This window comes from Procambarus clarkii, chromosome 41, assembly GCF_040958095.1.
Source record: "Procambarus clarkii isolate CNS0578487 chromosome 41, FALCON_Pclarkii_2.0, whole genome shotgun sequence".
Classification (NCBI taxonomy): Eukaryota; Metazoa; Arthropoda; class Malacostraca; order Decapoda; family Cambaridae; genus Procambarus; species Procambarus clarkii.
In genome coordinates, this window is record NC_091190.1 from 21,854,187 (window position 1) to 21,877,955 (window position 23,769).

The window sequence follows — 23,769 nt, forward strand, 5'->3', positions numbered from 1 at the left end:
GTATAATGTACTTGGATTGTGTTAAATCAAGTCAGTTATCAATGTACAACCATTTTATAAATAAAATTTTGTATTCTGAATATGAATGCTGGATAGACTGTACTTGTGCACCCTGCCTGTATCAGAGTGTTGTGTTCGCTGTGATAAATGTGCTCTGAATGTTGAATCTTGTGGTGTAATGTTATTCAATCCTTATATCTCATTCATCATTACCTGTGTTTACCTTGTATTGATTCAAGGGATCAATGCCTCCGCGGGGCGGTATCTGACCTGGCCTTGTACTCAGTGGGGGCACATGTTGGGCACACGACGTTGCGTACACTATTTTTACGTTGATAGAACAATGTTAAAATGTACCCGGTGTGGTTACGTTATTTGTTTTCAGGGATACGCCGTCTTTCTCATCTAAGTCTCAAAATGAGAGCTATGGCACTGAACAGCGCATAGTATGTCTACAACTAAGACTGTAGAAAGCAAAGGTCACAATGATAAGATTATATATGGTTAAATTCGAACGTAAGACATTTACGATTGAAAGCACCAGTACAAAGCTCTATGAATTTAGATGCTATACCTGTGTATAGTAGGCATCCATCAGTCTCAGGAGACTATGGAGTTGCGCTCTGATGTCGGCCTGGTCTGGAGTGGCCTCTCCAGGGCGCAAAGCCAGGGTAGGTTGATACGGGGGAGAAGCTGTTACCCAGGCAGCAGGTCCCCCCTCTCCACGGCGCTGAAAGTCTCCAACGGAAAGGCATACGCCTTTGGGCAGCACAAAACGTGGGCCAGACTGTGCGACACAGTGGTTGCCAGGATCAGGTTGGGTTACCATTACCTGTGGCAGGTGGCTACAGGTGACGGATCTCCCAATCCTGAGCACTCCAGGTACAAACTCTGTGAGCAGGAACTGCGGCATGATCTCCCACACTACATCACCGAATGCCCAGTTATTAGACCTTTCAGACCCCGCCCTTGCATGCGGTACCTGGAGCGTTGCAATCATTAGCTCTTGAGGATATCCTCATAATGCACCCAAAGTTTGCCATTTCAGACCACTGATCACAGGCCTCTCTATGACTAGCCATCCTGTATGATGGGGATTTTTTTTATTTTTAGCTACCTACCTACCGAGACATAGAAAACGTGAGTTTTTGCGAGCCGTTACTTTTTTATATTACATTATAATTTGTTCGTTGGCCACCAGAACGTACAAAATGAGACGCATTAGTTGAGAGAACGGGCTGGTAGACTCGCCAGACAACCAACTTGGAGTATATAGATGTGACACTGTCCAGATGGAAGAGTTCTCTCGTAACACAAGGAAGTCTTTTGAAAGACATTTGGCAAGAATTAAATTAATTTGTAGACCACAACAAATCACTAGGACAGTATTACTGATTACGAGAGGCCCAGCGCGGGGGGGGGGGGTTGTTTAAGGGAGAAAAACCAGGTTATTTTAGGTCGTCAGAGGCACGGACACACAGAAATGGTGTGACGCCCGCTTCTACAAGCAAGCGTCACACCGTTGCTACTAGCAAGCGTCACACTGTTGCTACTAGCAAGCGTCACACCGTTGCTACAAGCAGGCGTCACACCGTTGCTACAAGCAAGCGTCACACCGTTGCTACAAGCAGGCGTCACACCGTTGCTACTAGCAAGCGTCACACCGTTGCTACTAGCAAGCGTCACACCGTTGCTACAAGCAAGCGTCACACCGTTGCTACAAGCAGGCGTCACACCGTTGCTACAAGCAGGCGTCACACCGTTGCTACAAGCAAGCGTCACACCGTTGCTACAAGCAGGCGTCACACCGTTGCTACAAGCAGGCGTCACACCGTTGCTACAAGCAAGCGTCACACCGTTGCTACAAGCAGGCGTCACACCGTTGCTACAAGCAGGCGTCACACCGTTGCTACAAGCAGGCGTCACACCGTTGCTACAAGCAGGCGTCACACCGTTGCTACAAGCAAGCGTCACACCGTTGCTACAAGCAGGCGTCACACCGTTGCTACAAGCAAGCGTCACACCGTTGCTACAAGCAAGCGTCACACCGTTGCTACTAGCAAGCGTCACACCGTTGCTACAAGCAAGCGTCACATCGTTGCTACAAGCAAGCGTCACACCGTTGCTACAAGCAAGCGTCACACCGTTGCTACAAGCAAGCGTCACACCGTTGCTACAAGCAAGCGTCACACCGTTGCTACTAGCAAGCGTCACACCGTTGCTACTAGCAAGCGTCACACCGTTGCTACAAGCAAGCGTCACACCGTTGCTACAAGCAAGCGTCACACCGTTGCTACAAGCAGGCGTCACACCGTTGCTACAAGCAGGCGTCACACCGTTGCTACAAGCAAGCGTCACACCGTTGCTACAAGCAAGCGTCACACCGTTGCTACAAGCAAGCGTCACACCGTTGCTACAAGCAAGCGTCACACCGTTGCTACAAGCAGGCGTCACACCGTTGCTACAAGCAAGCGTCACACCGTTGCTACAAGCAAGCGTCACACCGTTGCTACTAGCAAGCGTCACACCGTTGCTACAAGCAAGCGTCACACCGTTGCTACTAGCAAGCGTCACACCGTTGCTACAAGCAAGCGTCACACCGTTGCTACTAGCAAGCGTCACACCGTTGCTACTAGCAAGCGTCACACCGTTGCTACAAGCAAGCGTCACACCGTTGCTACAAGCAAGCGTCACACCGTTGCTACAAGCAGGCGTCACACCGTTGCTACAAGCAGGCGTCACACCGTTGCTACAAGCAAGCGTCACACCGTTGCTACTAGCAAGCGTCACACCGTTGCTACAAGCAAGCGTCACACCGTTGCTACAAGCAGGCGTCACACCGTTGCTACAAGCAAGCGTCATCCACAGCACTGAACCTTCTTGAGTTATACCAACATCGTCATAAGGGTTTGTACTTTCCAGAATTAAAACAATATATGTTTAAGAATGACAAGCGAAGATAGAATACAACTAAATAGAAGAAAAATAGAATACAGGATACAAGATAGCATAATGCAGGTAGAATACAAACATGTAGATCATCTGCTTAGCCGTGTTTGAAATGCTGAAACAGCGCAAGCATGAAAGCATTTTTATTTTCTCACAGGTCTAATAATCCGCAGTTATAATTATCCATATCCAGAGAATGGGAAAATTACCTGAAAACTTAAGTAGAAAAAATTAAAAGGAAAAAAAAGTTAGATTTGATTAGTAATGCCGGGAATAATGAAGTTGTAGAGTAGGCTCGCTGGGTAAGGGGAGGGGGTGAGGGGGAAGACAGGGGACTTGGGGGAATAACGCAGTAAGGTCGAGGATACCATGTGGAGCAGATGGGGGAGGAGCTCTTGGGCACTGCTGTCGGTTAGCCTCCTCTTCCTCCTCCTCCCCCTAAGCGCATCTCTTATCCCGGGAGTCTCTGTAAAAGTTTGTTTGTGATCGTCCGAAGCTTTTGTGCCGAGGACCAAAGGCAGCACTCATTAGTAGGGACGAGGTAAATAGCAGGTGTGGGCGCCTGCTGTGGGCCAGACCTGCGTGCGCTGCAGGTGTGTCCCTACACCTGCAGCCAAGGCTGCGTGAACACAACGACGGTAGCAAAATTATCCGTTCACAGCAGAAACGCTGCAGCAAAATCACCTGTGGCTAGAACCATTAGGGAGGTTGACATAACGGCAATACAGAATTCATTCGACGCGAACAGCAGCAAAACTGCGTCACAATTCCGACAGAAAAAACAGCAAGTTTAGCAGCAATAGCAACAGTCGAACACACATACGCTCCTCGTGACTTCGTGAGTCAGTGGTTCAGTTTTATTTTTCACCCAATTTCAGTCTCCTCTTAGTGGTTCCACCTCTATTCTCTATCTCTCCTCTACTACCTTTTCCTCCTCTGCCTCCCCCCTTCTTCTTGCGTTACTCCCTCCACTCTCCCATCTTGCATTATTCTCCCTTCTCTCATCTTCCAAGATTATCCATCTGATGTTACAGTACTCCCCTTCTCCTCTTCATTACTTCCCTTCCCCCCTCTTCATTACTTCCCTTCCCCCCCTCTTCATTACTCCACTTCCTTCTTCTATTACTTTTCCTTCCCTGTTGCATTACCCCTTCCTCCACCACTCCTCTAAAGTAAGGAAAGATTCGGTTTTTGTTAGCTTAGAGCTGGCCAGTTTATTTTAGAGGCGTTAAGAAAAAGTTTTATTAGATTTGCCTGAGCAAAGGTGTTGGGGGAAGGTTTTACGAGGTCCGCAGATGTATTTGGAACGGTTGGAGGAGGGTTTTTGAGGTCCGCAGATGTATTTAGAACAGTTGGAGGAGGGTTTTTGAGGTCCGCAGATGTATATGGAACAGTTGGAGGAGGGTTTTTGAGGTCCGCAGATGTATATGGAACAGTTGGAGGAGGGTTTTTGAGGTCCGCAGATGTATTTAGAACAGTTGGAGGAGGGTTTTTGAGGTCCGCAGATGTATATGGAACAGTTGGAGGAGGGTTTTTGAGGTCCGCAGATGTATTTAGAACAGTTGGAGGAGGGTTTTTAAGGTCAGCAGATGTATTTGGAACGGTTGGAGGAGGGTTTTTGAGGTCCGCAGATGTATTTAGAACAGTTGGAGGAGGGTTTTTGAGGTCAGCAGATGTATTTGGAACAGTTGGAGGAGGGTTTTTGAGGTCAGCAGATGTATTTGGAACGGTTGGAGGAGGGTTTTTGAGGTCCGCAGATGTATTTAGAACAGTTGGAGGAGGGTTTTTGAGGTCAGCAGATGTATTTGGAACAGTTGGAGGAGGGTTTTTGAGGTCCTTGTGTGTTCGTAGTGGATGAAGGAGCCAGTCTTGAGGTTAGTCTATATCCCATTTAGACTGACCGGTGTCTGTTACGTTATAAAAGTTAATTTTATTTAATTACCTTAAACGCATATTAGTGCAGGAAAATCTGTTCTGTCCACCACAGGTGAACGAACAGACGAAGATACGGACCGTTAACGGCCGTTGTGTCCGGCTGTTAACGGTATACACAGAGCGACAATCAAGTGAGAGTTTTAAGTGTTTACTTTTTTTGTGTCAAGTGGCAAAGAAATCCTCTTGTGAAGCATGCTGGGGAATAATATTTTCCTTGCTCTCTCTCTCTCTCTCTCTCTCTCTCTCTCTCTCTCTCTCTCTCTCTCTCTCTCTCTCTCTCTCTCTCTCTCTCTCTCTCTCTCTCTCTCTTTCTCTCTCTTTCTCTCTCTTTCTCTCTCTCTTTGTGCGCGCATAAACAGTCACGATATGTTCCTTCCTGTTCCATCCACTTCTATTGCTGCTGTACCAGTGCTCGCCTCACCACTTGGGTAAACTGCTCGCTTCACCACTTGGGTAAACTGCTCGCCTCACCACTTGGGTAAACTGCTCGCCTCACCACTTGGGTAAACTCCTCGTCTCACCACATGGGTAAACTCCTCGTCTCACCACTTGGGTAAACTCCTCGTCTCACCACTTGGGTAAACTCCTCGTCTCACCACTTGGGTAAACCCCTCGTCTCACCACTTGGGTAAACTGCTCGCCTCACCACTTGGGTAAACTCCTCGTCTCACCACATGGGTAAACTCCTCGTCTCACCACTTGGGTAAACTCCTCGTCTCACCACTTGGGTAAACTCCTCGTCTCACCACTTGGGTAAACCCCTCGTCTCACCACTTGGGTAAACTCCTCGCCTCACCACTTGGGTAAACTCCTCGTCTCACCACATGGGTAAACTCCTCGTCTCACCACTTGGGTAAACTCCTCGTCTCACCACTTGGGTAAACTCCTCGTCTCACCACTTGGGTAAACTCCTCGTCTCACCACTTGGGTAAACTCCTCGTCTCACCACTTGGGTAAACTCCTCGCCTCACCACTTGGGTAAACTGCTCGTCTCACCATTTGGGTAAACTCCTCGCCTCACCACTTGGGTAAACTGCTCGTCTCACCATTTGGGTAAACTGCTCACCGCCCGCCTTACGAAGGAAAGGTTTTTAGGAAACTAATGGGAAACATATATGTCCGAAATTCAGGATTCCGAGGTGGGAGAAATCTGTAGTTAAAGATATAAAAGAAAAAATACGCCACATTTGGGCGTTTGCAGTAATTCGCCAACGGCAGTTCCGTTGTTGTTAACGGTATCAGTAACGGTTGTTGAGTCAACTTTGTTTTTTTATATAAATAAGATTATTGCCTTTTTCGTTAATTTATTATCGACACCAGACAAAGTTTTGTGTTGTTCGGTGGTTCAGAATGTCGCCGCCAGGAAGCCCCGCCGCCACCGCCGCCACCAGGACGCCCCGCCACCACCACCGCCACCAGGACGCCCCGCCACCACCACCGCCACCAGGACGCCCCGCCTCCACCGCCACCAGGACGCCCCGCCACCACCACCACCACCACCACCGTCAGGACGCCCCGCCACCACCACCACCACCGTCAGGACGCCCCGCCACCACCACCACCACCGTCAGGACGCCCCGCCACCACCACCACCACCGTCAGGACGCCCCGCCACCACCACCACCACCAGGACGCCCCGCCACCACCACCAGGACGCCCCGCCACCACCACCACCAGGACGCCCCGCCACCACCACCACCACCAGGACACCCGCCACCACCACCAGGACTCCCCGCCACCACCACCACCGTCAGGACGCCCCGCCACCACCACCATAACCACCAGGACGCCCCACCACCACCACCATAACCACCAGGACGCCCCACCACCACCACCACCAGACGCCCACCACCACCACCACCACCACCAGGACGCCCCACCACCACCACCACCGTCAGGACGCCCCGCCACCACCACCGTCAGGACGCCCCGCCACCACCACCAGGACGCCCCGCCACCACCACCACCAGGACGCCCCACCACCACCACCACCACCGTCAGGACGCCCCGCCACCACCACCGTCAGGACGCCCCGCCACCACCGCCACCAGGACGCCCCGCCACCACCACCGTCAGGACGCCCCGCCGCCAACGCCACCAGGACGCCCCGCCACCACCACCACCAGGACGCCCCGCCACCACCGCCACCAGGACGCCCCGCCACCACCACCACCAGGACGCCCCACCACCACCACCACCACCGCCACCACCGCCACCACCACCACCAGGACGCCCCGCCACCACCACCACCACCAGGACGCCCCGCCACCACCGCCACCACCACCACCGCCACCACCGCCACCACCACCACCAGGACGCCCCGCCACCACCACCACCACCAGGACGCCCCGCCACCACCACCACCACCACCACCAGGACGCCCCGCCACCACCGCCACCAGGACGCCCCGCCACCACCGCCACCACCACCACCAGGACGCCCCGCCACCACCGCCACCACCACCACCAGGACGCCCCGCCACCACCACCACCACCAGGACGCCCCGCCACCACCACCACCACCAGGACGCCCCGCCACCACCACCACCAGGACGCCCCGCCACCACCACCACCAGGACGCCCCGCCACCACCGCCACCACCGCCACCACCACCACCAGGACGCCCCGCCACCACCACCACCAGGACGCCCCGCCACCACCACCACCAGGACGCCCCGCCACCACCGCCACCAGGACGCCCCGCCACCACCACCGCCACCACCACCACCACCGCCACCACCGCCACCACCACCACCAGGACGCCCCGCCACCACCACCACCACCACCACCAGGACGCCCCGCCACCACCACCACCAGGACGCCCCGCCACCACCACCGCCACCAGGACGCCCCACCACCACCACCACCAGGACACCCCGCCACCACCACCACCGTCAGGACGCCCCAAAACCACCACCACCACCACCACCACCGTCAGGACGCCCCGCCACCACCACCACCACCAGGACGCCCCGCCACCACCACCAGGACGCCCCGCCACCACCGCCACCAGGACGCCCCGCCACCACCGCCACCAGGACGCCCCGCCACCACCACCACCACCACCAGGACGCCCCGCCACCACCGCCACCAGGACGCCCCGCCACCACCACCACCAGGACGCCCCGCCACCAGGACGCCCCGCCACCACCGCCACCAGGACGCCCCGCCACCAGGACGCCCCGCCACCACCGCCACCAGGACGCCCCGCCACCACCACCACCACCAGGACGCCCCGCCACCACCACCACCAGGACGCCCCGCCACCACCACCACCAGGACGCCCCGCCACCACCACCACCAGGACGCCCCGCCACCACCACCACCAGGACGCCCCGCCACCACCACCACCAGGACGCCCCGCCACCACCACCACCAGGACGCCCCGCCACCACCGCCACCACCACCACCAGGACGCTCCGCCACCACCACCACCAGGACGCCCCGCCACCACCACCACCAGGACGCTCCGCCACCACCACCACCAGGACGCCCCGCCACCACCACCACCAGGACGCTCCGCCACCACCACCACCAGGACGCCCCGCCACCACCACCACCAGGACGCCCCGCCACCACCACCACCAGGACGCCCCGCCACCACCGCCACCAGGACGCCCCACCACCACCACCACCAGGACGCCCCGCCACCACCGCCACCAGGACGCCCCGCCACCACCACCACCACCACCACCACCACCACCACCAGGACGCCCCGCCACCACCGCCACCAGGACGCTCCGCCACCACCACCACCACCACCACCACCACCACCACCAGGACGCCCCGCCACCACCACCACCAGGACGCCCCACCACCACCACCACCACCAGGACGCCCCACCACCACCACCACCAGGACGCCCCGCCACCACCACCAGGACGCCCCGCCACCACCACCACCAGGACGCCCCGCCACCACCGCCACCAGGACGCCCCGCCACCACCACCACCACCAACACCACCACCACCACCACCACCACCAGGACGCCCCGCCACCACCACCACCAGGACGCCCCGCCACCACCGCCACCAGGACGCCCCGCCACCACCACCACCACCACCACCACCACCACCACCAGGACGCCCCGCCACCACCACCACCACCAGGACGCCCCACCACCACCACCACCACCACCAGGACGCCCCGCCACCACCACCACCACCAGGACGCCCCGCCACCACCACCACCAGGACGCCCCGCCACCACCACCACCACCAGGACGCCCCGCCACCACCACCACCACCAGGACGCCCCGCCACCACCACCACCAGGACGCCCCGCCACCACCACCACCACCAGGACGCCCCACCACCACCACCACCACCAGGACGCCCCACCACCACCACCACCACCAGGACGCCCCGCCACCACCACCACCACCAGGACGCCCCGCCACCACCACCACCACCAGGACGCCCCGCCACCACCACCACCAGGACGCCCCGCCACCGCCACCACCACCAGGACGCCCCGCCACCACCACCACCACCAGGACGCCCCGCCACCACCACCACCAGGACGCCCCGCCACCGCCACCACCACCAGGACGCCCCGCCACCACCACCACCACCAGGACGCCCCGCCACCACCACCACCACCAGGACGCCCCGCCACCACCACCACCACCACCACCAGGACGCCCCGCCACCACCACCACCACCACCACCAGGACGCCCCGCCACCACCACCACCACCACCACCACCAGGAAGCCCCGCCACCACCGCCACCAGGACGCCCCGCCACCAGGACGCCCCGCCACCACCGCCACCAGGACGCCCCGCCACCACCACCACCATCAGGACGCCCCGTCACCACCACCACCACCACCAGGACGCCCCGCCACCACCGCCACCAGGACGCCCCGCCACCACCACCACCATCAGGACGCCCCGTCACCACCACCACCACCACCAGGACGCCCCGCCACCACCGCCACCAGGACGCCCCGCCACCACCGCCACCAGGACGCCCCGCCACCACCGCCACCAGGACGCCCCGCCATTAGAGACTGTCAGCGATAAGGGAAGCGATAGAGCGCGGTGATCAAGTTTATTGTCCGAAGGTTAACGCCTCTGGCAGCCACTTAGTCGATAGTGGAGGCCAGAGACAAGCCAAGATGAAAAATAACAAGATAAAGGGTAAGACGCAAGGATTTAAAACTTTATAAATGAAAAGAACTTCTATTGAACCATTTTGTTCTGAAAGATATGTTGTATTGGTTCATTTTTACCCTGTCATGTCTGGAGGAAGTTCAACCCTCCCCCACTATACCTGGACGTATACCTTTATATATATGTATACATACATACATATGTATATATGCATATACATATACCTTTCTGTATATGCAAGTAAACAAATAAAAAGGTGAACGTTGCATCATGTTTCTTGCAAGTTGGTAGTTATATATATATTCTTTTTCGGCTGAAACTTTATCGTCGAGGGAACTGTTAAGTTATGTCGGGATTAATTTCCGTTCTCTCCAAGTAGTATTTTTTTTTTTTTACCTGGCATTTATTAAAGAACTCAGAATGAAAACATCTCTTGGCTTGGCATTTCGTAAATTGGCTTTTAGGGAAGGGATTTACTCGTGCGTACACACACGTACACACACACACGTACACACGTACACGCACACACACAAACATGGCCACCGGCTCCGAGGGAGCTGGTGGCCGAGCCGACAGCATGCTACACGTGATCCTGTGGTCCCGGGATCGATCCCGGGCGCCGGCGAGAAACGATGGGCAGAGTTTCTTTCACCCTATGCCTCTGTTACCTAGCAGTAAATAGGTACCTGGGAGTTAGTCAGCTGTCACGGGCTGCTTCCTGGGGTGTGTGTGTGTGTGTGTGCGCCGAGGAAAAAAATAGTAGTAGTAGTAGTAGAAACAGTTGATTGACAGTTGAGAGGCGTGCCGAAAGAGCAGAGTTCAACCCCGCAAGCACAATTAGGTGAATACACACACACACACACACACACACACACACACACACACACACACACACACACACACACACACACACACACACACACACACACACACAGAATGTTGTTGTCCAAAGGGTCCCGGGGTTCAATTCCTGGTCGCGGCAGAAACATATGTGCAGAATTTCTTTCACACGATGCTTCAGTTCATCTGACCGTAAACAGGTACCTGGGAGCTGCAACAATCCTGGGTAAATTTACTATGTTAGACAACTGATGGCTAGAAAAACGGAGCCCAGGAGCTGAGAGAGCCCGATCCTATAGCCACAAATAGCAAGCGAAACACACGCTCGTAACTCTGGATCAACCCATTAGCAGTAACGAGCCAAACAACCCCCCATCCCCCCCCACTGACCACGGGAAATACCAAATGCAAATTTATAAACAACTCTCCAATGCTGGATTAGCTATATGATAATTGTACAATAATTGCATTGTAATTGATGAGTTATATCATACAGGCGCGTATTATCATTACCCGAAAACAGGTATTCGCTGGATAGTCAACACGATGTAATCGCGTTTAGTGTAATTATTAATACTAGACGAGGCAGTAACAACATAATTTGATTAGTTTTTTTTTTTGGGGGGGGGGGTAGTATTTTTTTTTGGGGGGGGGGGGAGGGAGGTGCAGGGAAGACAAGCCTTAATTATATTTTTCACAAATTCACGAGTAAATTGCTTATATGAATGCTTGACAACGTGGGGGTAGGGGGTAGGGGGGGGGGGGGGGAGGGGGTAGTTATTTTGTGTGCCCCCCAAAAAATTACATAAATTAAGGTCAAGTTGCTTGACTTTTAAATTATGCAAATTATGTACCGGAAATGTATCTTTCGCTTTATGGGGTGTTCCACACTGTGGGTGTTCCACACTGTGGGTGTTCCACACTGTGGGTGTTCCGCACTGTGGGTGTTCCACACTGTGGGTGTTCCACACTGTGGGTGTTCCACACTGTGGGTGTTCCACACTGTGGGTGTTCCACACTGTGGGTGTTCCACACTGTGGGTGTTCCACACTGTGGGTGTTCCGCACTGTGGGTGTTCCACACTGTGGGTGTTCCACAGTGTGGGTGTTCCACACTGTGAGTGTTCCACACTGTGGGTGTTCCACACTGTGAGTGTTCCACACTGTGGGTGTTCCACACTGTGGGTGTTCCACACTGTGGGTGTTCCACACTGTGGGTGTTCCACAGTGTGGGTGTTCCACACTGTGGGTGTTCCGCACTGTGGGTGTTCCACACTGTGGGTGTTCCACACTGTGGGTGTTCCACACTGTGGGTGTTCCACACTGTGAGTGTTCCACACTGTGGGTGTTCCACACTGTGAGTGTTCCACACTGTGGGTGTTCCACACTGTGGGTGTTCCACACTGTGGGTGTTCCACACTGTGAGTGTTCCACACTGTGGGTGTTCCACACTGTGGGTGTTCCACACTGTGGGTGTTCCACACTGTGGGTGTTCCACACTGTGGGTGTTCCACAGTGTGGGTGTTCCACACTGTGGGTGTTCCGCACTGTGGGTGTTCCACACTGTGGGTGTTCCACACTGTGGGTGTTCCACACTGTGGGTGTTCCACACTGTGGGTGTTCCACGCTGTGGGTGTTCCACACTGTGGGTGTTCCACACTGTGGGTGTTCCACACTGTGGGTGTTCCACACTGTGGGTGTTCCACACTGTGGGTGTTCCACAGTGTGGGTGTTCCACACTGTGGGTGTTCCACACTGTGGGTGTTCCACACTGTGGGTGTTCCACACTGTGGGTGTTCCGCACTGTGGGTGTTCCACACTGTGGGTGTTCCACACTGTGGGTGTTCCGCACTGTGGGTGTTCCGCACTGTGGGTGTTCCGCACTGTGGGTGTTCCGCACTGTGGGTGTTCCACACTGTGGGTGTTCCGCACTGTGGGTGTTCCACACTGTGGGTGTTCCACACTGTGGGTGATCCGCACTGTGGGTGTTCCACACTGTGGGTGTTCCACACTGTGGGTGTTCCGCACTGTGGGTGTTCCACACTGTGGGTGTTCCACACTGTGGGTGTTCCGCACTGTGGGTGTTCCGCACTGTGGGTGTTCCGCACTGTGGGTGTTCCGCACTGTGGGTGTTCCGCACTGTGGGTGTTCCGCACTGTGGGTGTTCCACAGTGTGGGTGTTCCGCACTGTGGGTGTTCCACACTGTGGGTGTTCCACACTGTGGGTGTTCCGCACTGTGGGTGTTCCGCACTGTGGGTGTTCCACACTGTGGGTGTTCCACACTGTGGGTGTTCCGCACTGTGGGTGTTCCGCACTGTGGGTGTTCCACAATGTGGGTGTTCCACACTGTGGGTGTTCCACACTGTGGGTGTTCCGCACTGTGGGTGTTCCGCACTGTGGGTGTTCCGCACTGTGGGTGTTCCACAATGTGGGTGTTCCACACTGTGGGTGTTCCACACTGTGGGTGTTACACACTGTGGGTGTTCCGCACTGTGGGTGTTCCGCACTGTGGGTGTTCCACACTGTGGGTGTTCCACACTGTGGGTGTTCCACACTGTGGGTGTTCCACACTTTGGGGTGTTCCACACTGTGGGTGTTCCACACTGTGGGTGTTCCACACTGGGTGTTCCACACTGTGGGGTGTTCCACACTGTGTGTGTTCCACACTGTGGGTGTTCCACACTGTGGGTGTTCCGCACTGTGGGTGTTCCACACTGTGGGTGTTCCACACTGTGGGTGTTCCACACTGTGGGTGTTCCACACTGTGGGTGTTCCGCACTGTGGGTGTTCCGCACTGTGGGTGTTCCACACTGTGGGTGTTCCACACTGTGGGGTGTTCCACACTGTGGGGTGTTCCACACTGTGGGTGTTCCACACTGTGGGTGTTGCACACTGTGGGTGTTCTACACTGTGGGTGTTCCACACTGTGGGTGTTGCACACGGTGGGTGTTCCACACTGTGGGTGTTCCACACTGTGGGTGTTCCACACTGTGGGTGATCCACACTGTGGGTGTTCCACACTGTGGGGTGTTCCACACTGTGGGTGTTCCACACTGTGGGTGTTCCATACTGTGGGTGTTCCACACTGTGGGTGTTCCATACTGTGGGTGTTCCACACTGTGGGTGTTCCACACTGTGGGTGTTCCACACTGTGGGTGATCCACACTGTGGGTGTTCCACACTGTGGGGTGATCCACACTGTGGGTGTTCCACACTGTGGGGTGTTCCACACTGTGGGTGTTCCACACTGTGGGTGTTCCATACTGTGGGTGTTCCACACTGTGGGTGTTCCATACTGTGGGTGTTCCACACTGTGGGTGTTCCACACTGTGGGTGTTCCACACTGTGGGTGTTCCACACTGTGGGTGTTCCATACTGTGGGTGTTCCACACTGTGGGTGTTCCATACTGTGGGTGTTCCATACTGTGGGTGTTCCGCACTGTGGGTGTTCCACACTGTGGGTGTTCCACACTGTGGGTGATCCGCACTGTGGGTGTTCCACACTGTGGGTGTTCCACACTGTGGGTGTTCCGCACTGTGGGTGTTCCACACTGTGGGTGTTCCACACTGTGGGTGTTCCGCACTGTGGGTGTTCCGCACTGTGGGTGTTCCGCACTGTGGGTGTTCCACACTCTGGGTGTTCCACACTCTGGGTGTTCCACAGTGTGGGTGTTCCGCACTGTGGGTGTTCCACACTGTGGGTGTTCCACACTGTGGGTGTTCCGCACTGTGGGTGTTCCGCACTGTGGGTGTTCCACACTGTGGGTGTTCCACACTGTGGGTGTTCCGCACTGTGGGTGTTCCGCACTGTGGGTGTTCCACAATGTGGGTGTTCCACACTGGGTGTTCCACACTGTGGGTGTTCCGCACTGTGGGTGTTCCGCACTGTGGGTGTTCCGCACTGTGGGTGTTCCACAATGTGGGTGTTCCACACTGTGGGTGTTCCACACTGTGGGTGTTACACACTGTGGGTGTTCCGCACTGTGGGTGTTCCGCACTGTGGGTGTTCCACACTGTGGGTGTTCCACACTGTGGGTGTTCCACACTGTGGGTGTTCCACACTTTGGGGTGTTCCACACTGTGGGTGTTCCACACTGTGGGTGTTCCACACTGGGTGTTCCACACTGTGGGGTGTTCCACACTGTGTGTGTTCCACACTGTGGGTGTTCCACACTGTGGGTGTTCCGCACTGTGGGTGTTCCACACTGTGGGTGTTCCACACTGTGGGTGTTCCACACTGTGGGTGTTCCACACTGTGGGTGTTCCGCACTGTGGGTGTTCCGCACTGTGGGTGTTCCACACTGTGGGTGTTCCACACTGTGGGGTGTTCCACACTGTGGGTGTTCCACACTGTGGGTGTTGCACACTGTGGGTGTTCTACACTGTGGGTGTTCCACACTGTGGGTGTTGCACACGGTGGGTGTTCCACACTGTGGGTGTTCCACACTGTGGGTGTTCCACACTGTGGGTGATCCACACTGTGGGTGTTCCACACTGTGGGGTGTTCCACACTGTGGGTGTTCCACACTGTGGGTGTTCCATACTGTGGGTGTTCCACACTGTGGGTGTTCCATACTGTGGGTGTTCCACACTGTGGGTGTTCCACACTGTGGGTGTTCCACACTGTGGGTGATCCACACTGTGGGTGTTCCACACTGTGGGGTGATCCACACTGTGGGTGTTCCACACTGTGGGGTGTTCCACACTGTGGGTGTTCCACACTGTGGGTGTTCCATACTGTGGGTGTTCCACACTGTGGGTGTTCCATACTGTGGGTGTTCCACACTGTGGGTGTTCCACACTGTGGGTGTTCCACACTGTGGGTGTTCCACACTGTGGGTGTTCCACACTGTGGGTGTTCCACACCTGTGGGTGTTCCACACTGTGGGTGTTCCACACTGTGGGTGTTCCACACTGTGGGTGTTCCACACCTGTGGGTGTTCCACACTGTGGGTGTTTATTCCCCATTGCGGAACCGGAGTTGAAGAAAAACATTGTTGTGATTAAGTTTGAAGAACGAGTGAATTCCGAGGGAGAAGGACAATAATAATAATAATAATAATAATAATAATGAATAAATCCACAAGGCCCTTGATGAGACTCGAACCTATGCACTGGGTGTTCCCAGACGCCCTCTGGCCTGCTGTGCCACGACACATCCATCGCATGGGTTCGAATCCCCATCACGGCTCCGGTGGATGTTCTCATTGATATATCACGTTACTGTGATTTTTTCTGTGAAATAAAAAACATTAATATTAATATATTCTTTTCATTATTCCTTGTATTATTAAATTAAATTATCATTAAATGATCCTGACGAACTTTTGGTTGTTAGGGAATGTGGTTGAAGATGAAATGGTAGCTGATCACCCAGACTGCTGTATGCCTATGGGAGGTAAGGGGTGTGGAAACTTTGTGGATAGGTTGTATTTATTGTATTCTATATAATTATCGCCAAATTTGTGAATATGGGCGAGACACTAGAATGCGGCAATCCACTACCTTAGATTTTCTGTATGACTAACCATCCTGCGAAATGGGGACTTCTAGTATCACTGCTGCCTTATTCACTCTTGTGTTGATGATGATATCCTCATAATGCTCCCAGAGTCTGCCAGTGCAGACTACTGATCACGTGCCTCTGTATGACTAACCATCCTGTGTGATGGGGATTTTAAGCATGACGTAGCTAGCACTATCACGTAGCTAGTTTGTTGACACTCTACTCCCCTTCATATAGTCTGGGGCAGCTGCACAAATGCACATGGATCTAAATGTGTTAATTAAAAATAGTTAAATCCTTTTATATTAACCATCCTCCGAAATGGGAACTTTTTAATATATTGCTGCTTTATTTACTCCTGGGTTCTCGCTGATATCCGCCCTAATCCATCCAAGTAGTAAACATATTGGCATTATGGCTAATTATATACTAAACAGTTTTCACGTTACATGTGTGTGTGTGTGTGTGTGTTGTATACTTACCTAGTTGTGCTTGTGGGGGTTGAGCTCTGTCTCTTTGGTCTCGTCTCTGAACTGTCAATCAACTGGTGTACAGGATCCTGAGCCTATTGGGCTCTATCATATCTAAACTTGAACACACTCCACACACACTTGTGCGTGTGTGTGTGTGTGTGTGTTTCGGAAGCCTAATTGACTACCGGTTGTTTGCAGTTCATTACAGCTTTTAAAAATGGAACGAACAATATATTGTGTATTAATAATGCAAGATGCCATTACTTGAGGTGGGGGTCCCCTTGGCTGGTCGCTGTATAGCTGTGTTTTCACCCGGGGCTAAAATACGCACTGGTATGTAAGGTCGACTGGAACACAAAGTACATATTTACACACACACACACACACACACACACACACACATATGTACACCACACATGTACACCACACATGTACACCACACACACAACTGTACACCAGTTGATTGACGGTTGAGAGGCGGGACCAAAGAGCCAGAGCTCAACCCCCGCAAGCACAATTAGGTGAGTACATGGCTTATGAGTTTATGAGTTAAGAAGCGTGACTGTTTCAACAGCTATAAAGAACTGGAACCATATTACAAGGCAACTCTGTATAGTAACCAACCATTGACCCACAACTAAAGGTGCGTAATGCCGGTTACTCACACACGTGTGTGAGTAACCCCTCTGGTGAGTAACCCCTTGGTGAGTAACCCCTCTGTTGAACATGCCTCCAGTTACCTCTAGGTCGGCGTATCACGCTACGTAGTGATGGTTGAGCTTTACTTACTCTAATGACTGCCAGTCTTCATACCACAGTGATAATGCTTCCATTACTACTGTTTCTATTACTACTACTACTACTGATGATAATGCTACCATTACCAGTAATACTAATAACACTTATACTCTGCTATCAGTGGTAACGATTTTACTTCTAATAATGATGATGAAAGCATAAATAAAAATTAATGACGATAATATATTATAAATGACGATAAAAGCCTAATTAAACTGCTACAATAAGGATGAATCTGATAACAAAAACAGTAGAGTCACAATAAACAGAGTTACAAAGCAGGTCAAAAAATTTGTTTCTGTAAGAGAGAATGTCTGTTTGCTCGCTTGTCTGTCTGTCCAAGGTTTTAGGATAGACGCTTGCGGCTAGCCTCACCCAGCTTTGCAAGGGAAATAGTCTGGGGTATGGCACGGACATAGGCTGATTGGAGTCGGCCTAAGATTAATACTTTAACAAATATTAACATTTATAAATTCCCCATGGAAATTTTGTTGTAAGTTGTGAAATATTTGGTGTGCTTACCATAGAGTTGTTTCAGTGCTTCTTAATAAATTTTCTGAGAGAAGGGGGTGATGGAAAAGAACTGGAGGAGGAAAAGAGGAGGAACGGAAGGGAAAGAAAAGATTGGTGAGGCGAGAAAATATGGGGTAAGAGGAGGGATGTGGGGGTTAGGGATGGAATGGGGGGTGGGGGAGAGGGAGAGAGAGAGAGAGACTGTCCCGGGCACCGCCGGGTATCTCTACCATGCTAATAAGCTACGTAACAGGTTCCTCACCTGGTAGAATAATCCACGTCAGAGGATCCTTACCTGGTAGAATAATCCACGTCAGAGGATCCTCACCTGGTAGAATAATCCACGTCAGAGGATCCTCACCTGGTAGAATAATCCACGTCAGAGGATCCTCACCTGGCAGAATAATCCACGTCAGAGGATCCTCACCTGGTAGAATAATCCACGTCAGAGGATCCTCACCTGGTAGAATAATCCACGTCACAGGTTCCTCACCTGGTAGAATAATCCACGTCAGAGGATCCTCACCTGGTAGAATAATCCACGTCAGAGGATCCTCACCTGGTAGAATAATCCACGTCAGAGGATCCTCACCTGGTAGAATAATCCACGTCAGAGGATCCTCACCTGGTAGAATAATCCACGTCAGAGGATCCTCACCTGGTAGAATAATCCACGTCACAGGTTCCTCACCTGGAAGAATATTCCAAGTTGCATTAAGAATAATTGCGATAATCATCACCATGCAAGGTATCGTCAGTAATTATCGTGCAGAGCGCACGGGCGAATTACTCACATGCAAGCGTTTTCATGTCTTAGATTTGATTACAATTTGTATTATACACGTCTGCAAATGTTTACTTCGAGGGTGATATATGTGCTGTATTCTGACGCACGCACACACACACACACACACACACACACACACACACACACACACACACACACACACACACACACACACACACAAACACACACACACACACACACACACACACAACAAGCATGCGCAATATATATAGGAATAGGAATTATTCCTTTCCTCCGTCCTATCCTAAATCCTTGTGGTCTTATCCCTTGCGAGTGCTGTGTAGTCGTAATTAATGGGCTTAGTGCTCTTTGGTACGAATATCCAGGCAGCTCTTACCCTATGTTATCATATGTTGATTAGAGGTAATGTAGATGTAGCTGATCTCTGTTTCCTTACTCCCTCCCTCTCCCTCTCTCCCTTTCTCTCTCTCCATCCCTCTCCCTCCCATTCCCTCCCTTTCTCTCTCTCTCCTTGCCTGGTTTAACCCAGTACTAAAGTATATTTTCTGTCTAATGAATATGAGACTGACTAAGCGTGATGTAGTTCTGTTTGTACCGCAGAGTGCTGTCGCCTCCTATTTGACCGTTCCTTTTGGTGCTCGGGATATATCTAGACATTGGTTGGGATAGGATTAGCTGTGATCTACGCACATATGCCCTCGTGCGTTGCGTATTGTAGTTTTAGTGTAATTCCGTTGTATTTGTGTTCAACTCCCTCGACCTCGTACGTAAGGCGCCCGATGTATTTGGTTTAAGCAGAATATGTTTATATATAATATATTATTTATATAAACAAAATTATCTGTGTATTCGGAGAAGTCCTTTACCATCCTTATACTACTACTCCCTCTTGTTTTACTATTATTCTTTATTATCCATTTTTTATTCAGAAAATCCCTCTCTCTCTTCTCTTCTCATCCTCTGTAGGTTGCTTTGCAGAGTAATTCTCCCTTTTTGTCCATTCCGGCTTTCATCATCTAAGTTCTCGTCTCCATCTCAGGTAGAGAAGTCTACCTTCCCGTCATTGGTGAACCTACACTACATCTCCCAGGTCCCCCCTCCCCCTATCTCACTCCTGTCCACCTGTCACTTATTTAATTACGTCCCTTTTCCCTCTAACCTCTCGATCACCCCCCTGTATTCCACGAAAATAATTACCGAATCATCCAGAGCTCTGCCAATGACCACTCAACCTAGAGTGTTGTAGAGGGGTGGGTGGTGGGGGGGGGGGTCTCCGGGGCACAGGAAGGAGGGTTTCTCTGATGTTCAAGGGGGATGTCTCCCCTACGGAAGGGGATGATGTCGCTCTTGGAAGAGAGGGGGGGGGATGTCGCCCTAGGGAGGGGGGGGGGAGGGGGGGGGGGAGGGGGGGGGGGGAAGTCGCTTGCGGCACTTACGATCATCAGGAATAAATCGCCAGCGGAGGAATGTCGTCCATCTCGCTCTTATTAGCGCAAATCGCCCCTTTCACGCCGCCTCGTTGTTTCGCCCTCGCGATATTGGCAACGGTAAATCGCGCGCCGGTATTAATAATCGGTGACTGGCGTTGTTGCCTATCCCCCCTCCCTAACCCCCTACCTCTACCCCCTCCCCCTCCCTCCGTCCCCCCTCCCCCCCAACCTGTGATAGTACGTGATGAGGACCTCTGGTAGAGGGAAGTGAAGGGAGAGAAAACGAGGGAAGGGAGAGAAAGTGAGGGAAGGGAGAGAAAGCGAAGGGAAGGGAGAGAAAGCGAGGGGAAGGGAGAGAGAAAGCGAGGGGAAGGGAGAGAGAAAGCGAGGGGAGGGAGAGAGAAAGCGAGGGAAGGGAGAGAAAGCGAGGGGAAGGGAGAGAAAGCGAGGGGGAGTGAGGGAAAGTTACAGAAGGCGCGGAAGGAGGAATAATTACAACAGTGGGAAGCGATAACGAAGATGAATAAAAAAAAGTCAAGTAGGAGAGAGTAGACTAAGGATGAGACGGAGGAGGACAGGGAAGCGGAGGAAGAAGAGGAGGATAAAGAAAAGAAAACGGAGATGGAGAAGGAGGCCGTTCAGAAATAGGTGGCGAAAATTAAGAAATTTCTGCTATAAAATAGGAGATAGTTAGAAGGAAAATAAAATTAAACATATACTAGAATGAAACAATGATGTGGAAGATAGTAATGAATAAATGAGGAGCTAATAGGTGAGGAAGATAACGAAATGAGAGGAGAGTAATAAGAGATAATAAAACGGACTACGAAAAGAGTAAATGGTAGAAGAGAAAGGGTATAAGAGTATATCGTATGGCTTTAAACAAGAGAGAGAGAGAGAGAGATAGAGAGAGAGAGAGAGAGAGAGAGAGAGAGAGAGAAAGCGAACCAGGAGTGTATGAAAAACCAGAGAGGTGAAAATGGGTAGAAAAGAATGACATGGGACAAAAGTATTAAGATAAAAAGTATAACTGACACTAACGAAAAATCTGATTCATAGAAAAAATTCTCGTCAAAACGGAACTTTTTTTTAAAAAGGAAAGAGAGAGAAAAAAAATCAACGTAAAAATAGAAGGCTTTTTATTAACGTCAGAAGTGGTACAAGATAAGTTCCATTTTCTAAAAATACTCATGAAAATCAGAAATACAAAAAAATCAAAGTATTAAGCACGAAAAATAGAACAAAAAGGAGGCCCCCAGAGAACAAAAATCAGTTTTACATAGAAAATGGAAGAACCGAGATAGCAGGATTTTAATCAGTTTTAATATTTATTGTATTTTTATATAGCTTTTAATATGAAACGCGACGGATACAATTGGTTTATGGAACTTTCTGTAATTTTCAAACATCAGGAAACATGCACTCTAGAATATTAACTAAACATTGTCATGAATATTCCTGCTGGTTGCCACGTTTGTATCCAGAAAATTATGGAATATTTTTTTTTATATTATGTCTATTGCATCGTGATGTCCTAGTGGCTGTCAGCCGTCCTAGTGGCTGTCAGTTATCTTAGTGACTGTCAGTTATCTTAGTGGCTGTCAGCCTTCCTAGTGGCTGTCAGCCGTCCTAGAGGCTGTCAGATATATTAGTGGCTGTCAGCTATCCTAGAGGCTGTCAGATATATTAGTGGCTGTCAGCCATCCTAGTGGCTGTCAACATTCCCCCCCCCCTTCCTTCCCACACTCACCCACCTCCCCCCCCCCCACCTCCCCCCCACCTCCCCCCCCACCTCCCCCCCCACCTCCCCCCCCACCTCCCCCCCCACCTCCCCCCCCCCCCACACACACACACACACACCCACCTCCCTCCCTCAGCATCTCAACCGGTCATCTGGCCTCGACGACTCTTAAATGGTTTCCGTGTTTTCCCACACAGTTCGGATCTTTAATTAATAGTTCAGCTCTTTCCTGACATCTTTAATTTTTTCTCAACCTTTACGGTTCGCCCAGTCGAAGTGATCTGGTTATCCTGCGGGTATTGTGTGGGTGGGAATGTGGGTGTGGGTATTGTGTTGGTATGGGTGTGGGTATTTGTACGAGTGGGTTGTGTGTGCGAGTATTTTCTATTTGTAGGGTGGACTTGGGTATTTCAATTGTAGATTTTTGTGGTAAGAATTACAAGGGATGAAACATTCACTGATCAATACATTCAACAATACAGTCTGAGAAGTAGTCAATAAGCGGTCACAAACCACTAAACATATTAGCCTTCCTCATCAGCTCCTCACCATCCTCCTCACCATCCTTGACTCATATTATAGATGTCACTCGTTAGCAATTAAGAAACAAAAAGGAACATCACAGTTCCTGAAGGCCGCATGGAAACGGTCTAGATATCATTTACATTCTTGAAAATTACAAAACAAAATTTTTAAAACGGCATCACTTCTCAATGACAGCAGGAAATCAGTCGCAAAATTATAGTTGTAAGACGCAGAACATCTTAGTTCTGAGTATGATACAAGATACAGCGACTCACAACATAATCATAGCTCTGAGGATACAAAATACAGCAACTGCGCACTCGTGGTCCAACATGGGTTAAAAAACGGGATATTTTATGCCTCTCACAGCCAGTTGAAGACTGTTATATAGTCATGGATATTTTGGAAACCCTGAAAATCACACAACACGTAAATTGGAAGACACAATATATGTCTACCTTACAATACACTTACCAATGTCTCTGAGACAAGGTTTTGTAGAGAGGAGGAGAGGTGGTGCGGCCCACACAGTTCCCCTATACTGGCCTGGGACGGCCAGTCTGGGCTGCTGGGAACTCTCTGTAGTAGCTATCTAGCAATAGTTATTCTGTCTCTCAAATATACAGTTCCACGGGTATTTAAGGGGGAGCCAGGAGCCAGACTCCGCTTACGAGGAGATAGCTTCTGGCTATCTTCCTGCCACACCTAGACAGCGGCTTATTTGATGGAAACAACACAACCAAGTAACACTTGAAAATGTGTTACTCGTTCACACGTTGAACAAGTAACTTTACTTTTGTTACTTGTTAAGACCGACTGCCTGGGGCCATCAACATGTGTGACTGACGCGTTGTATGTGAATTATTAAATAAAACCATTTATGGCTTTACAACGAAATATGGACAGACTTTGTGAAAGTCCTAGATAAACGCAATATTAGTGTAATAGCACATAAAATGTGCACAAAAAATAAATAGTACTGGAACAGTACGGAGATGAATCGTCTGACACACATTACATGAAAGGAAAAAGTAAGGAAAATCTGGAGCTTTCGTAATGAAGCCTCTGTCCTCCAGGGCACAGTACTGTATCTAATACATCTTGGTGACGATTGTTCAACACCTCTATATAACTGTTATTTGATTGTTGTTTAAGATTCGCTACCTAGAACAAAAA

The 23,769-nt window shown here is 51.7% G+C and overlaps 2 protein-coding genes across 2 annotated transcripts in view; one reads left to right on the top strand and one right to left on the bottom strand.

Moving 5' to 3' along the window:
• The first annotated feature begins 911 nt into the window (after nt 1–911).
• On the top strand, nt 912–2,874 carry LOC138373171 (uncharacterized). The gene is made up of 2 exons (XM_069339194.1): nt 912–978; nt 1,466–2,874. Exons 1-2 carry the CDS (start codon nt 912–914, stop codon nt 2,872–2,874), a joined length of 1,476 nt encoding a protein of 491 aa, XP_069195295.1.
• A 1,269-nt stretch (nt 2,875–4,143) lies between these two features.
• LOC138373172 (uncharacterized) overlaps nt 4,144–23,769 on the bottom strand; it is a 31,245-nt gene continuing 11,619 nt past the window's right edge. The window contains exon 2 of the mRNA XM_069339195.1: nt 4,144–4,817. Within this exon, the coding sequence (XP_069195296.1) occupies nt 4,144–4,817 (674 nt within the window). The remainder of the gene's footprint in view (nt 4,818–23,769) is intronic.

Bases quoted from the DNA above. Each gene is read 5' to 3' on its own strand.
- LOC138373171 (XM_069339194.1), top strand. From the start codon at position 912: ATGATCTCCCACACTACATCACCGAATGCCCAGTTATTAGACCTTTCA. The intron at 979-1,465 runs GTACCTGGAGCG...TTAGGTCGTCAG, and splicing joins AGACCCCGCCCTTGCATGCG to AGGCACGGACACACAGAAAT.